The sequence below is a fragment of the Dryobates pubescens genome, chromosome 36 (assembly GCF_014839835.1).
Source record: "Dryobates pubescens isolate bDryPub1 chromosome 36, bDryPub1.pri, whole genome shotgun sequence".
NCBI classification, from domain to species: Eukaryota; Metazoa; Chordata; class Aves; order Piciformes; family Picidae; genus Dryobates; species Dryobates pubescens.
In genome coordinates this window covers 3904692-3918534 of record NC_071647.1, presented here as the reverse complement: position 1 = coordinate 3918534, position 13843 = coordinate 3904692, and the positions used below count along the sequence as shown (strand labels likewise).

Genomic DNA, 13843 nt, shown 5'->3' with positions numbered 1-13843 from the left:
TACAAACAAACACCTACGAGTAACACCCACTTTGTGCTTTGTACAATCCCCCCTCCCTGGTTGCCATCCTCCGAGACACTTGCTGGGAAGATCTTTAAGACACTTTTCCTTTAGCTTTTCTATAACTCTGATGTAAAGGACTTTCTCCCTGTACAGTATATTACTCAGTGCATGTTCTGTTCTCTCTCTACTGATATATGGAACACCACACAGTCGTGATAACCGTGCAGCGGGAAGAGCAGCCCCTGCCAACAGCGGAGGCCTTCGCCTCTCATCTATAAGGAAAGAAGAACACATATTTTTTCCTTTGCTGTATTTGCTTGAGCAGAGTTTTCTTGTCTGTACATGTGAGCTGTGAGATAGATGTGAAAAGTTCAAAAGAATGCATTTCCCCCCCCACCCCCCCCACCCCCCCCCCCCACCTCACCCCAATGTATACAGATTGTAATCTGTACAATGCAAACTGTATGTATGAACAAATGTACTTATTTATAAATGGTTAACACTTGGAAACGGCCACTGGCCTCCTGTTTTTCCCCTGCTGGGAGGAGGGAAGGAGCCTGCTGTGGCTTCCCCACATGGAGGTGACTGAGGCTGAGAGGCCTGGGGCTGTTGAGCCTGGAGAAGAGCAGCCCCAGAGGGGATCTGGTCAATGGCCTGCATCAGGAAGAGTGTGGCCAGCAGGAGCAGGGAAGTCATTGTGCCTCTCAGCACTGGTTAGGCCACACCTTGAGTCCTGTGTCCAGTTCTGGGCCCCTCAATTTAAGAAGGACATTGAGACGCTTGAAGGTGTCCAGAGAAAGGCAACAAAGCTGGGGAGGGGTCTGGAGCACAGCCCTGGGAGGAGAGGCTGAGGGAGCTGGGGTTGCTTAGCCTGCAGAAGAGGAGGCTCAGGGGAGACCTTCTTGCTCTCTACAGCTACCTAAAGAGAGGTTGTAGCCAGGTGGGGGTTGGTCTCTTCTCCCAGGCAAGCAGCACCAGAACAAGAGGACACAGTCTCAAGCTGTGCCAGGGGAGGTTTAGGCTGGAGGTGAGGAGAAAGTTCTTCTCAGAGAGAGTTGTTAGCCATTGGAATGTGCTGCCCAGGGAGGTGGTGGAGTCACCATCCCTGGAGGTGTTTAAGAGGGGATTGGACGTGGCACTTGGTGCCATGGTTTATTAGTCATGAGGTCTTGGGTCACAGGTTGGGCTTGATGATCTTTGAGGTCTTTCCAACCTTATAGATTCTATGAATGCTCTATGAACCTGGCACCACCAGGAGCAGGAGGGGACAGAGGCAAGGCTGCCATTGCAGGGGTAACAGAGACAGGAGGAGGACAGGGTTAGCTGCAAACATTTATTAGGTTGGGAGCATCCACTGAGCAGACAACACATCATGTGAGAGGAAACCATTCCAGACACGAAGACACTGAACTTGTGCAGATGCTGGGGAGCCCCAAGCCCCCAGGGAGCCCATTCTGGGGAGCAGACCCCATGTGTGCCACACTAGAGGGTGGTGGGCTGCCAACAAGTGGGAACCTTGGTGATGGCAAAGTCTCTCCTCTGCTATCAGCTCTGCAAATAGGTTTGGGGCTCTCACTCCCTGGTCCCCAGAGCCTCAGTACTGCTGCCACTCTGCCACTGCCTGTGGCACTGCTGTCCCCATGGGGCAGGCTTGGGGGGTCACCAGGGGCTGCACAGGGCAGAGCTGAGGAAGATTGAGGCCAAGCAAGTTTGAACCCAGTGGGCAGCATTACACCACAAAGCATTTCCCTCTCCAGCTGTCCTTGGCACCCTGAGCTGCACAGAGCCCCAGGACACTGGGGACAGGGCACACAGGAACACCCTACAGACACCACGAGGAGCCTGCGCTGGGGACTAGGGAGCTGGGGGTGTCACTGGCTGCCATCACCAGGACTCTCACCCTCTGTCAGGGTCTTGAAGTCCATGGACAGGGCCAGCTCCTCGGCCAGGGGCGGGCGCTTCCAGTCGTCCCGTGTCAGCACATAGCCCACCACCAGCCCGAAGGCCACCAGCAGCAGCCCCAGCGTGTTGGCCAGGATGCCCTCAGGCACAAAGTGGCTGTAGGAGTCACTGTGGGAGACAGAGGAGGATGCTGAAGCCTCAGGGTGTGGGTGGCCAGTCCCTGCCCTGGTTGTGACCTCCTCTCCACCCTCATTCTCTGGGCACGCAGCCTGGGAAAGGTGTTTTACTCCAAATCAGAGCAAGAGGTGCTCAAGAGGGGATTGGATGTGGCACTTGGTGCCATGGTTTAGTAGTCATGAGATGTTGGGTGACAGGTTGGACGCACTCTCAGGTCTTTTCCAACCTTATTGATTCTATGATTCTAAGAGGAGGCTGCCTGCATGCTGCTCCCTTTGTGGAAGGACACAAGAGGAAAGTGGGGGCATGGTTCTATAGCCTAGTTATAGGCAGCTCAGCAACTCCCCAGCCATAGGGAGGTGGCTCCTTGGCTGCCTCATTGCCAAGTCCCCACAGTGCTGTGACTGGGGGGGGAAGTGGGAGGACACCTCCGTGTACATCTGGGTCCACTGCCAGGTGTGAGGGCAGAGGCCTCAGGGACATGAGCATCCCAGGGAGGGGTGGTCTGAAAACACCTGGCTGTGGAGAGGTGGTGGTGGGTGCTTTATCCCCATTCCTAGTGCAAACTGCAACAGGATCCAGGCCTTGCTAAGCCTCATCTGGCAAGTGACTCAGCAGCAGCAGAACTGAAGCCTCGGGGGGAGGTTTAACAGCCACGGAGCTATGGCTTGAGCAGGAGCCAGACTCGGGGACCAGCCCTTTGATGAGGCTCAGGGGGCTTGAGGAGGCTGCTACCCGGCCCAGCTCAGTCAACCCACCTGATTTTGAAGAGGAGCATCTCGGTGATGCCCAGGAGGCAGGCAGTGATGGAGAGGATGAAGAGGGAGATCCCAAAGAAGATGTGCTGGGGCTTGTACCGGCTGCGCAGCGAGAAGGAGGCACCGGGGAAGAGGAAGAAACCACAGCCCAGGAGCCACTGCAGGGACATGGGGATGGATGTTACAGGGTGTGGGGATGTTATGGGGTGCTGCAGCGTTGCCTGCCCTCTCCCGGGGGCTCCCCAGCCCTCACCTGCAGGAGGTAGAGCACGAAGGTGGCCATGCCACACCAGCTGTGCAGGCTGTACATGTCAGGGATGCCCTTGGCACGGTGGGACTCGAAGACGGCGACGATGCCTGTGGAGAGGAGCCTGTTAGCTGCGAGGGCTGGGGCCGGCCCCGGCCGCCCACCCCAGCCCTGGTGCTCACCGACGAGGGCGATGACCAGCGCCAGGCCATGCAGCAGTGCGTGGAGAGCCTTGGTGGAGCGCTTGGCTTCGTGCCTGAACACCCGGTAGACCAGAAGAGCTGGCAGAGAGAGGGCAGATGAGCGTCCGTGGGGACCCCCAGCCTCCCCGGCACCCCGCGTCTCCCAGGGGTGCTGCACACGCGGGTGGGGAGGTCCTGGAGCATCTTCCAAGCCTCATCTGTCATCGCTTTGTCCCCTTTGCTCCCTGCCCGGCTGCAGCCACGACAGGGGGCTCGTCCTGCAGCCCTGCTCACCGTCGCCTTGGAGGAACACCATGCCCAGCACCATGCAGAGGGGGTGGACGTTGAACTGGAGGGAGCTGTGCCAGGCCACACCACCCCGGTAGCGACCCAGCCAGGCTCCCGTGGTGATCAGCAGCGTCAGGCCCAGCAGCTGGGACACGGCCACGTACGCCGAGAGCCCCGCGGGGCTGGCGGGCGGGGGGGCTCCGTCCATGCCGGCCTGTGGGGACAGAGAGGAGGGGGCGGCGAGGCCGGCGGCCCCGCGCGACAGTGGGGTCCTGGTCAGCCGGCCCCAGGGCAGGGTCCTGCTGCGGGCAGCATCCGGCACGGCCGCCCCGCCCTCACCTGCCACAAAGCCGAACGCTTCCTGGTGCGCCTCCCACACCGGAGGTGACTCCTGGCCACCAGGACACACCCAGCCCTGTGCTCCTGTCCCTGCGCTCCTGCCCCAGCCCTCCTGTCTCTACTTCTTGCTCCTGCCCACGTCCTGCCCGCCCGCTGCCTTCTGCCCCAGCCCTTCAAGCACGCCAGCCCTCCATCCTCATTTCCCCATTCTCATCCCATCCTCATCCCTCCATCCTTGTCCCTCCATCCCTGTACCTCCATACCGTTGTTCCTCCATCCTCATTCCCTCACCCTTGTCCCTCCACCCCCCATTCCTCCCACTCTGCCCCCATCCCGTATCTCGCCCTCACCCCCTCCCCAGTTCTGCAAGTTCAGGGATGAGAGAGGTTGCTCAGGACCCACCTCCAGGGGACATGGGGGCTGATCAAACCCCCATGCTGGGGGGCACATGGACACACGGTGTTACCCAGCCCCACTGCAACCGCACAGCAGAGCTGTCCTACGGTCCCCGCGACCCACCTGCACCCGCGCCGTGCTTCGTGCTGGGTTATCCCCCAGTGCTCCCTGCTGGCCCGGGGATCAGAGCCACCTCCACCAGCACGGCCACCTCCTGCTTCTCAGTCAGCCAGGGTCGAGTCCCAGTCGCAGGGGCCAACGTCCCACCTCTGTCCTGGCCCCAATGTGACAGCCTCTGGGGAGGAGCACCCAGCCAGCTGCAGCAGACAGACCCATGGTGCTGCCAGCGCTGGGGGGAGCTTGGCTTGGGGGGATGCATTAAGACCACGCAGACACTTTATTCCCAGCCACCTTTATTGGATCAGCTGGATAAATGAGTTAAAGGGAATTGGTTTATCCCATTAGGTTGTACCACAAAGGCTGCCTGCCCCCAGTGCCCGGGGCCATGGGATGCTCTGTGGGATGGACATGGGGACCAGGACGGGGAGGGGAGGGGCAGGGAGAGGCACCAGCTCCTTCCTGCAACCCAACAACCTCCCCCAGACCCTCTCCACTTCCATGGGGCTGCTGGCTCCAGGGGGCATCCCAAATGGGTGCCCAGGTGTCCCCATCCTACCCTGCACATCCTCCCACCGAATGCAAACACCTGGGACAGGCACAGGGGGACCAACTTGGTCTCTAACCATGCTGAGGGACAAAGAGTGACTCCTCTGGCCATGGGAACTGGCAGTGGGACATAAGGAGGTGACTTTTGAGCTCTGTGATTTACCTGTTAGACCTAAAACTCTCTCTTTAGCCCCAAACCTATCCCTTTAGCCCCTAAACTATCCCATTAGCACCAGACCTGCCCCATCCACTGACAAGAACTGGGAAAGCTGGAGGAGGCCAGGCACCTTTACAAAGCCAACCCGTGGTGGGGGTCTGCCTATCTCACCACCCTCCCAATCCCATCTCTGACCCCCCCTGCACCCCCAAACAGCCCCAGTCCCCCCTTCCACAGCAAAGCCAGGGCTCCCCTCTTTTGGAGGAGGCTTCTTCACTTAAAACCCTCCAAGGCAGCCTCTCATTTCTGCCTCCCCAAAATCCCTGGAGGGGCTCTTGGGATTTCTCTGCTCTGGATGGGGGCTGTAGGATCATGCAAGGGAGGAGCTCACTCCTGCTAAGAGCTGGAGGGGGTGGGGGAGAGGCTGAGTGATGTATGGGGGGGGGCGGGCGGGGGGGGGGGGAGGGAGGAATTGAAGGCAGACACCCACACAGCATCCCCCCCATTGCTCCCCACCCTACCTGTGGGTGCCAGGCGGTGCTGCCAGTGCCAGGCCCGGCGGTGACAGTGTCTGAGCAGGGACAGGGACACGGCGTTGGCAAGGCAACAGAGCGATGGCAAAGAAGGGGGGGGGGGGCTGAACCCCTCAGCATGGCTGCAGAGGGAGGGAGGCCGTGAGGGGGAAAGGAGGCTGCAAAATCCAGGGAGTAGGAGGGGGGACCCCATGAAGGGTGGGGTCTGTATATGGTGGGGACAGTCCCTGATGGGGTGAGTCACTGGCACTAGTGTGACAGCCACCTCCCCCGCCCCCAAACTGTGCCAGGCCCTGTCTGCACCCACCTGAGCCCCCACAACCTGTGAGACCCCAGCCCTAAACCAGGCAGGAACCCCAAAATTTGACTGGAGCAGTCCCTGGGGGTCCTGTCCCGGGTTTGGAGCTCAGTGCCCCTGTCACGCTGCAGGGTGATGTGGCTCCAGGGCCCCCTCCTCAATTTCCCGGGAGCCCTCCAGCGCCACCGACCGCATCCTGCACCCCACTGTGGGATGTCCCTTAGGGAGAAAAGCCAGGAGGAGGGATATGAGGGGAGATGGGGAGATCCCCGCGGGTCCCCTTCCGCAACACCTCCTGGCCCACCTGCGGACAGGGGTTGCAGCGCTGCTCATCGGGGCAGGCAGCACCCCCGGACTCACCCGCCCCCCGTGTCTGTGCGTAGCCGTCGGCCTGTCCGTGTGTCTGTCCGTGTCTCACGGTGCCACTAGGTGTCAGCAGGAGCCCGCGCTGCGCGGTGCCCTGGGCGGATCCAACCTGCCAGGAGGACCTGAAGCATCCTGGGCCCTGGATCACCCGTGGGATCCAGAGTGACCGTGTGGGATCGGCAGCATCCTTGAGCCTGGATCCCCAAAGGGCATGCCCTGAGCCAGATCACCCACGGGAGCCAGGGCACCCTCACACTCGGAGCAGCTGGTGGGATCTGAAGCACTTTCAGCCCTGGACCAGCCATGGGAGCTGGAGCATCTTGGGATCTGGAGTAGCTGCTGGGATCTGCTGTTTCCCTGTTGCAGATCAGGTGTAACTATCACTGAGTGCAGGGTTGTCCCTCTGACCTTTCTCCTTGGGCACACAGGGTTGTTCTCATCTTCTCAACCTCTCCTGAGTAAAGGCATCTCCAACATCCCCATCACCACCTACCTCCAGTCAAGGACTTGTGCCCAGGGGCTGGACAACTCCCTCTACCACCACGTCGTGATTCAGCAGAGCTGAAAACTCAGTGCAGCCCCAGAGCCCGATGGAACTTTGGCACACCAAGGGCAAAGTCCAAGCTCTGCTGGAGCCCAGGGCAGAGTCCCAGGGCAGAGCCCCAGTGCCACCACTCCCAGCATTCATTCCCAGGGAGCAGCCCACCATGTGGGGCACTGCCACAGGAGCCACTGCCACCTCCCAGACCACATTTGAGCTTTATCACTCTGCCAGTTGCTGGGAAATGGTTTACCAGAGCTAATCAGCTAAGCTGTAAACGCCACCACAAACCGCACTATAAACCATGAGCTGCTGGGCTGTGGCCAGGCTGGAAAAAGCCAGGCAGGTTTCTGGGCAGAGAGGAGGAAGGATTTCCCCCACTATGGTCCAGCTGAGACCTTTGGAAAAGCCTTGAAGGGGATGAGATGAAGAACCCTCCTTATGAGGAGCAGCTGAGGGAACTGAGGTTGTTTAGTTTGGAGAAAAGGAGGCTGAGGGGAGGCCTCACTGCTCTCTACAACTCCCTGCGAGGAGGATGGAGCCAGGTGAGGGTTGGTCTCTTCTCCTGAGTGTCAAGTGCTAGAACAAGAGGAAATGGCTTCAAGCTGCACCAGGGGACATTTAGGTTGGACATTAGGGAAAGTTTCATTGCCTCAAGAGTGATCAGGCAGGGGAACAGGCTGCCCAGGGAGGCAGAGGAGTCACCATCCCTGGAGGTGTTCAGAAAATGTGTGGCCATGGCACCTGGGGACATGGTTTAGTGGCCATGCTGGTGTTAGGTTGGTGGTTGAACTTGATGACCTTAGAGGCCTTTTCTGATCTTAATGACTCCCTGAGACCTGGAGGTTCATCCTTTAGGGTACCTGGCAAGACAAGAGGCTGCTTCCTCTGCCACGAGCAGCCCTGCTGTAATGTGGCAGCAAGCAGCTTCAGAAATGGTTAGAACTGTGTCCAGCTGCCCCAGCTGCTCTTTCAGCAGCCAGAAGGATGCAGCAGCTCTCAACCCTACATGACTAAATGGATGTGGTTGCTTGTCCCAACAACAGCAGTGACAAAACCAAGGGTGGCACATGGCAGCATTTGCCGAGGGGTCCCTGCACCCTCTGCCACATGCAGGGGGGACGTGGTGGCAGCTGATCTGGGCACAAATGAGTCCCTTCAACACTGGCCAGCAACTTCCTCTTACCCAGGAACAGCAAGTCATTTGTAACCAGCTCTTTAATTAAAGACACTGCCAGGGGCACAATGATTTTATTAACTCTGCCTCAGCCGTCCCCAGGCTGCCAGTAACAAAACTCTCCCTGCACTGCCAGGGTGGAGATGTGTGGGTTGGGCAGCAGAGCTAGGGCTGCCTGTCCTGGCATGGACCTGGAGGGCTTGGGATGCTTGAGGTTGATCAAGGATAATTGAGACTGCTCAGAGATGTTCAGAGATGGTTGGGTTGCTCAGAGATGCTTGGAGCTGCTCAGAAATCCTTGGGGATGCTCAGGGTCACTCAGGGATTCTCAGGGGTGCTCAGGTATGTTTGGGGCTGCTCCGAGCTTCTTGGAGTTGCTCAGGGATGCTCAGAGATGCTTGAGACTGCTCAGGGATGCTTGGGGCTGCTCAGAGATGCTCGGGGCTGCTCAGGGCTGCTCAGGGATGCTCAGGGCTGCTCAGAGATGCTCAGGGCTGCTCAGGGATGCTTGAGGCTTCTTGGGGTTGTTGAGGCTGCTCGGAGCTCCTTGGAGCTGCTCAGAGCTGCTCAGGACTGCCACGTCTCCCTGCAGATCAATGAGTCAAAGCAGCTCAGCAGATTCTGCTCCAGCTCCCGGCCCTCAGCCAATCCTGGCAGCAGCTCCAGGTTTGTCCTGGGCTGCTATGCACCTGCAGATCGATAGGAGCATCATCAACTGATAATGCATGACCAAAGCAGCAGTTCCTGCCCTTCCCCAGCTGCTCATCCCCACCACGGCGCGGGAGGCTTCCCCTCCCTCCACCAGAGATTATCAAATTACCATTTTGCTGATCTAACCTCTTCTGCTTCAGCTCCTTTTCTTTCTTTCTCTCTCTTTTTTTTCCTCCCTTCCTAAATCAAGTTTTTATCGCTAAGAAATGCTAATTTGCAAGACGCCTCCCCAGCGGCTTGCGAGTCGAGAGCCCAGCTGCCTCCGAGGAGCCAAGCTGCTGCCTGGAACAACCCCAGCCCCTGCAGTTCCCTGCAAACCCCCAAAGCTGGGGCAAAAATAACACATTTGCACTAAATGTGGGGGGTGGGGGCGGGGAGGAACAAAAACAAAGCCACCAAACCAACCAAAAAGGAAAGCTGTGTTCGGAGAAGCACAGAATAGTTTCAGTTGGAAAAGACCTCTAAGCTGATTGAGTCCAACTGTTACTCATCGAGTCCAACTGCTGACCTAACAGCACCATGGCTATTAAACTATGGCCCCAAGTGCCACGGCCACTTCCAGGGATGGTGACTCCACCACCTCCCTGGCCAGCCTGTTCCAATGCCTGATCACTCTTGCAATAAGGAAATTGTTCCTAATCTCCAACCTAAACCTTCCCTGCTGCAGCTTGCTTCCATTTCCTCTCATTCTATCACTTGATACTAGGGAGGAGACACCAACCCCCACCTGGCTCCGACCTCCTTTCAGGATGCTGTAGAGAGCAGTGAGGTCTCCCTTGTGCCTCTTTCTTCCAGACTAAGCACCCCCAGTTCCCTCAGCTGCTCCTCAAGAGACCTCTTCTCCATGGCCATCACCAGCTTTGTTTCCCTTCTCTCGACCTTCTCCAACCCCTCAATGTCCTTCCTGGAGTGAGGGACCCAAAACTGAACTCAGAATTTGAGGTGTTGGGAGGCTCTGACTGCCAAGGGGAATCTTGGGATTAAACACAAATTGTCCTGCTGGGTCACATCAGGGGAATAGAATAGAATAGAATAGAATAGAATAGAATAGAATAGAATAGAATAGAATAGAATAGAATAGAATAGAATGGAATGGAATGGAATGGAATGGAATGGAATGGAATAGAATAGAACAGGATAGGATAGGATAGGATAGGATAGGATAGGATAGGATAGGATAGGATAGGATAGAATTAACCAGGTTGGAAAAGACCTTCAAGATCAACAAGTCCAACCTATCACCCAACACCATCTAATCAACTAAACCATGGCACCAAGGGCCTCATCCAGGCCACTTCCAGTGATGGTGACTCCACCACCTCCCAGGGCAGCACATGCCAATGGCCCAGTGTCGCTCCCCAGTTCCCTGGAGTCCTGTGAAAGCTGACAAATGTTTGATTCCCAGCTGGGCCAAAGCTCCCTTGGGAACCCAGCTCCTTAGCAGGCAGGGATCAGAGCAGCCTGGCTGGAAAAGACACCGCTTCTCCTCCTGGCAGCAATTAAACCTCCCTCTCCTCCTCCTCCTTCTCCTCCTCCTTCTCCTCCTCCTCCTCAGCAGGAACACAACTTTGCTGAGCCAGGGGGGTGATAGGATCAGTGCAGCCAGAGCAAACACTTAATAATCTCTCTGAGAAGAGGCTGAAGGCGAGTTTATGGTGGGTTGTTAATAGCAGCCTGGATAAAGAGCGGCGATAACCCGCGCTGGGCTCGCAGCCGGTGATTAATGCTCCCCCAGCAGTCACGCTCGCTCGCCCCAGGGCTGGGATTGTTTTCAGTTATTAGAGAAAGACCAAAAAAAAAGGTGAAATAATGGACTTTGCCATGTTTTATTGGGCTGATGAGTGCAGAGGGAATGCGTTGGCCTCTCTGCTCGCCCTGTATCGGTGCCTAGATCCGGCCGGCTGGTAAGGAAGGAAGGGGTTGGAGGGATGAAGGATGAGAAACGAAGGAGGAAGGATAAGGGATGAAGGGCAAAGGATGAGGGATGAAGGAGGAAGAATTATTACTGGCCAGGCTTTTGCTTCTTGTCCTGTGATTCTCCCAGCTGTGTGTCTGGCACCAGGAGCATCTCCTTGCTCTGTGGCCCAGGGCAGGTTGACTTTCAGGAGTCTTGCATTTATTTATGACCCTCCCTGGCTATGGGCAGCATTTAGGGGCCCTGAGCTGATGGCTGCCTTCAGCACGCTGCATTTTCAGGGCCTTGGAGCGTCAGGGCGCATCCTCAGGCTGCTGTTGCTGGTCCCAGCCTAGGGGATGAATATTGAAGAGATCCCGTGGTGGAAACCACATCTCCATCCCCTTCCCATCCACCTCTGGCCCCCATCCAGCACTGAAGGTTGAAGAAACACAGGCTGGGCTGCTGGGGCTGCCCCATGCACCCACCCCAGCCCCTCATGCCCCTCATGCCAAGTTCAGGACAAGCTTCCTCAGGGCCATAAACCTTTATCCTAGGGCAGGTACTTGCTGGGAAGAATGTTTTTTGCAGGGCAGGGTGGAAATGGTGCTGATAAGGAACATTTCTGCTGTGTTCAGCCTCTGGCAAGAGCTGAGTGTGCACTTGTGGTCATAAACCAGCAATGACTGCTGCAGGACCAGGGGTGAGCTCCCCGCCATTGCACCTTCTCCCCATGTAGAGAGGACATGCCAGGCACTAAATAATCTCCTTTATCCAGGACAAAGCTGGAAATGGCCCCATGGTGCTGCCAAATCCCCTCAGCAGAGGCATTTTGCAGTCAAACAGTGAGGACGTGTCCAGAGAAGGGCAATGAGGCTGGGGAGAGGCCTCAAGCACAGCCCTGCGAGGAGAGGCTGAGGGAGCTGGGGTTGTTTAGCCTGCAGAAGAGGAGGCTCAGGGGAGACCTTCTTGCTCTCTACAACTACCTGAAGGGAGGTTGTAGCCAGGAGGGGGTTGGTCTCTTCTCCCAGGCAAGCAGCACCTGAACAAGAGGACACAGTCTCAAGCTGCGCCAGGGGAAGTTCAGGCTGGAGGTGAGGAGAAAGTTCTTCCCTGAGAGAGTTGTTAACCATTGGAATGTGCTGCCCAGGGAGGTGGTGGAGTCCCCATCCCTGGAGGTGTTCAAGAGGGGATTGGATGTGGCACTTGGTGCCATGGTTTAGTCATGGGGTCTGTGGTGCCAGGTTGGACTTGATGATCTTTGAGGTCTCTTCCAACCTTGGTGACGATTCTGTGACCCCTGAGCCCCTCTTGCCATCCTGGTGACATCCAGGGGCCTCAATGGCCACAGCACTCACTTCAGTGGTTTCCCAATCATTTTAGCAGTTACAGGTCTGGAGTAAGTGCCAAAAGCTCCAGTTGCTTGGGGTGTTTCCCTTTTATTTTATTATTATTTTTTTGGGGAGGATTAGGGAAAGGGAAAAAAAAAAAAGGGGAAAACAAGCTGTTTGTTTAGATGAAAAAATCTGGCCCTAGGAGGTGGTTTTTCCTTTCTGCCTCCCAGCAACGTCACCACATCTGGGAAAGCAGCTTAACGAATTATGCACTGTGATAATTGATTGAATTCAGCAGTAAAAAAAGCAGGAACCTCCAAACTCAGGCTCCAGAGAAGGAGGGGGGGAAAAAAATTCTCCATGTAGTGATCTGTATCAACTGGTTCAAGAGTCTTTGTCCCCGCCATGAAACCACCAGGAAAAGTAACACACCAGGCTGCACACCTGGGGGGGAAAAAAAGCTCTTTTTGAGGTTTAAATCAGGAGGGAATCCTTCCTCTCCCCTCTGGAAGCACTTTGGTTGCTCAGACAGAGATGAATCAGGACAGGAGTTTTGAAGCACCCTTGAGAAATGGGATGGGGAAGGTAAAATGTGATTTGGGATAAAATAAGGGAAGGGAATGGAATAAAATAAGGGGGGTGGGGGGGAAGTGGAATAAAATAATGGGGAAATGGAATAAAATAATGGGGAAATGGAATAAAATAAGGGGAAAATGGAATAAAACAAGGGGGAAATGGAATAAAACAAGGGGGAAATGGAATAAAACAAGGGGGAAATGGGCTTGAGCAGCCCTGCCAGAGGCTGTAGGGCTGGGATGCTCCCAGGAAAACCACCACATCTTCCCAGCTCACCTCCTTCACACAACCACCACCCTTCACCCTCTCCCACCTCTGGTACTTTACAGCTTCTCCTAAGAACCATTTGCTGCCAGACAAATTCTTTCTTTATTCTGGGGACTCTGGGGCTGGAGCCTCTCCTATCTCCCAGTGCCTGGAGATTTTGCAGCTCTGGTAAGCCAAGGGGCTCCTCCAAGACGCTGAGAGCAAGTCGTGCCCCTTCTCGAGGGAGACATCGCCGTGCTGCAGTGCCAGTCCAGCCCTGGCACACGTGTCCCTGCACACAGGCTCCAGGGAGGGGGAGGACCACATCCCCACGCAGCTGGTGACGGCGATGCAAGCCGATGGGAAGCATCCTCCCAGCCCAGGGCAGCTGCTGGGGACACCACATCTCACCCAGCGTCCCCTGAGCCCACGTCCCCGGGAGCGGTTCAGCATCCGTCTCCGTGGCAACACATTTTTCACATCCTTCCATACCTCCTGTCCCTCTGGTCTGTGGTGCTGGCAGCCCTGGGTACCCTGTGTGCTGGGAGCAGACGAGTGTCCATCACCCACCCCAACAGCCCTGGGAGGGGTGGGGATGGCTGGGAGTGGCCCCCTTGCTGGGTGTCTCTGAGCCCATCCACGAAGGGTGCTGGGGCACAGCATCTCTAAGCTTGAAGGCATCTCATCTGCCTTCCTGGGCCAGTAACTGCTTTACCTGCCAGCACTCTCCTGCATGTAGGATGTTGTTCTGCTTAGTCCCAGCTGGATCTTTCTGGGATGGGATGTCACAGAGCTGCAGTCGTCCTTGGAAATGCAGCCGTCGGGAGGACCTCTTGTCCAACACAAAGTCCCTCGGCAGCATCAGCTGCCCCTCCTGCATCAGCCTGGGAAGATGCTCCTGTGCAGAATGATGGAGAGCTTCCCTTCCCCTCAGGACTGCCCATTGGAAATGCCAGCCTTGGGAAAGGCCTCTCCTGCTGGGATTTCAGGATACCAGCACCATGCTGGGATTGCTGAGCCCATCTCAGCCACGCCTCTCACCCAAGACCCCC

General features: G+C 56.7%; 1 protein-coding gene across 1 annotated transcript; it reads right to left on the bottom strand.

Annotated features, from left to right (window-relative positions):
- Window positions 1-1600: 1600 nt before the first annotated feature.
- LOC104309226 (transmembrane ascorbate-dependent reductase CYB561) lies at window positions 1601-3890 on the bottom strand. The gene is made up of 5 exons (XM_009910528.2): window positions 3564-3890; window positions 3270-3368; window positions 3094-3197; window positions 2841-2998; window positions 1601-2073 (listed from the first exon to the last, which is right to left on the bottom strand). Exons 1-5 carry the CDS (start codon window positions 3763-3765, stop codon window positions 1875-1877), a joined length of 762 nt encoding a protein of 253 aa, XP_009908830.1. The 5' UTR covers window positions 3766-3890; the 3' UTR covers window positions 1601-1874.
- Between the last annotated feature and the right edge of the window lie 9953 nt (window positions 3891-13843).

What these genes read in the sequence shown, in the direction of transcription:
- LOC104309226 (XM_009910528.2), bottom strand. Translation starts at nt 3,765, where the DNA reads ATGGACGGAGCCCCCCCGCCCGCCAGCCCCGCGGGGCTCTCGGCGTAC. An exon ending in TCGTGCTCTACCTCCTGCAG is followed by an intron (nt 2,999 to 3,093) that starts GTGAGGGCTGGG and finishes ATGTCCCTGCAG; the next exon opens with TGGCTCCTGGGCTGTGGTTT. An exon ending in ATGCTCCTCTTCAAAATCAG is followed by an intron (nt 2,074 to 2,840) that starts GTGGGTTGACTG and finishes TGTCTCCCACAG; the next exon opens with TGACTCCTACAGCCACTTTG.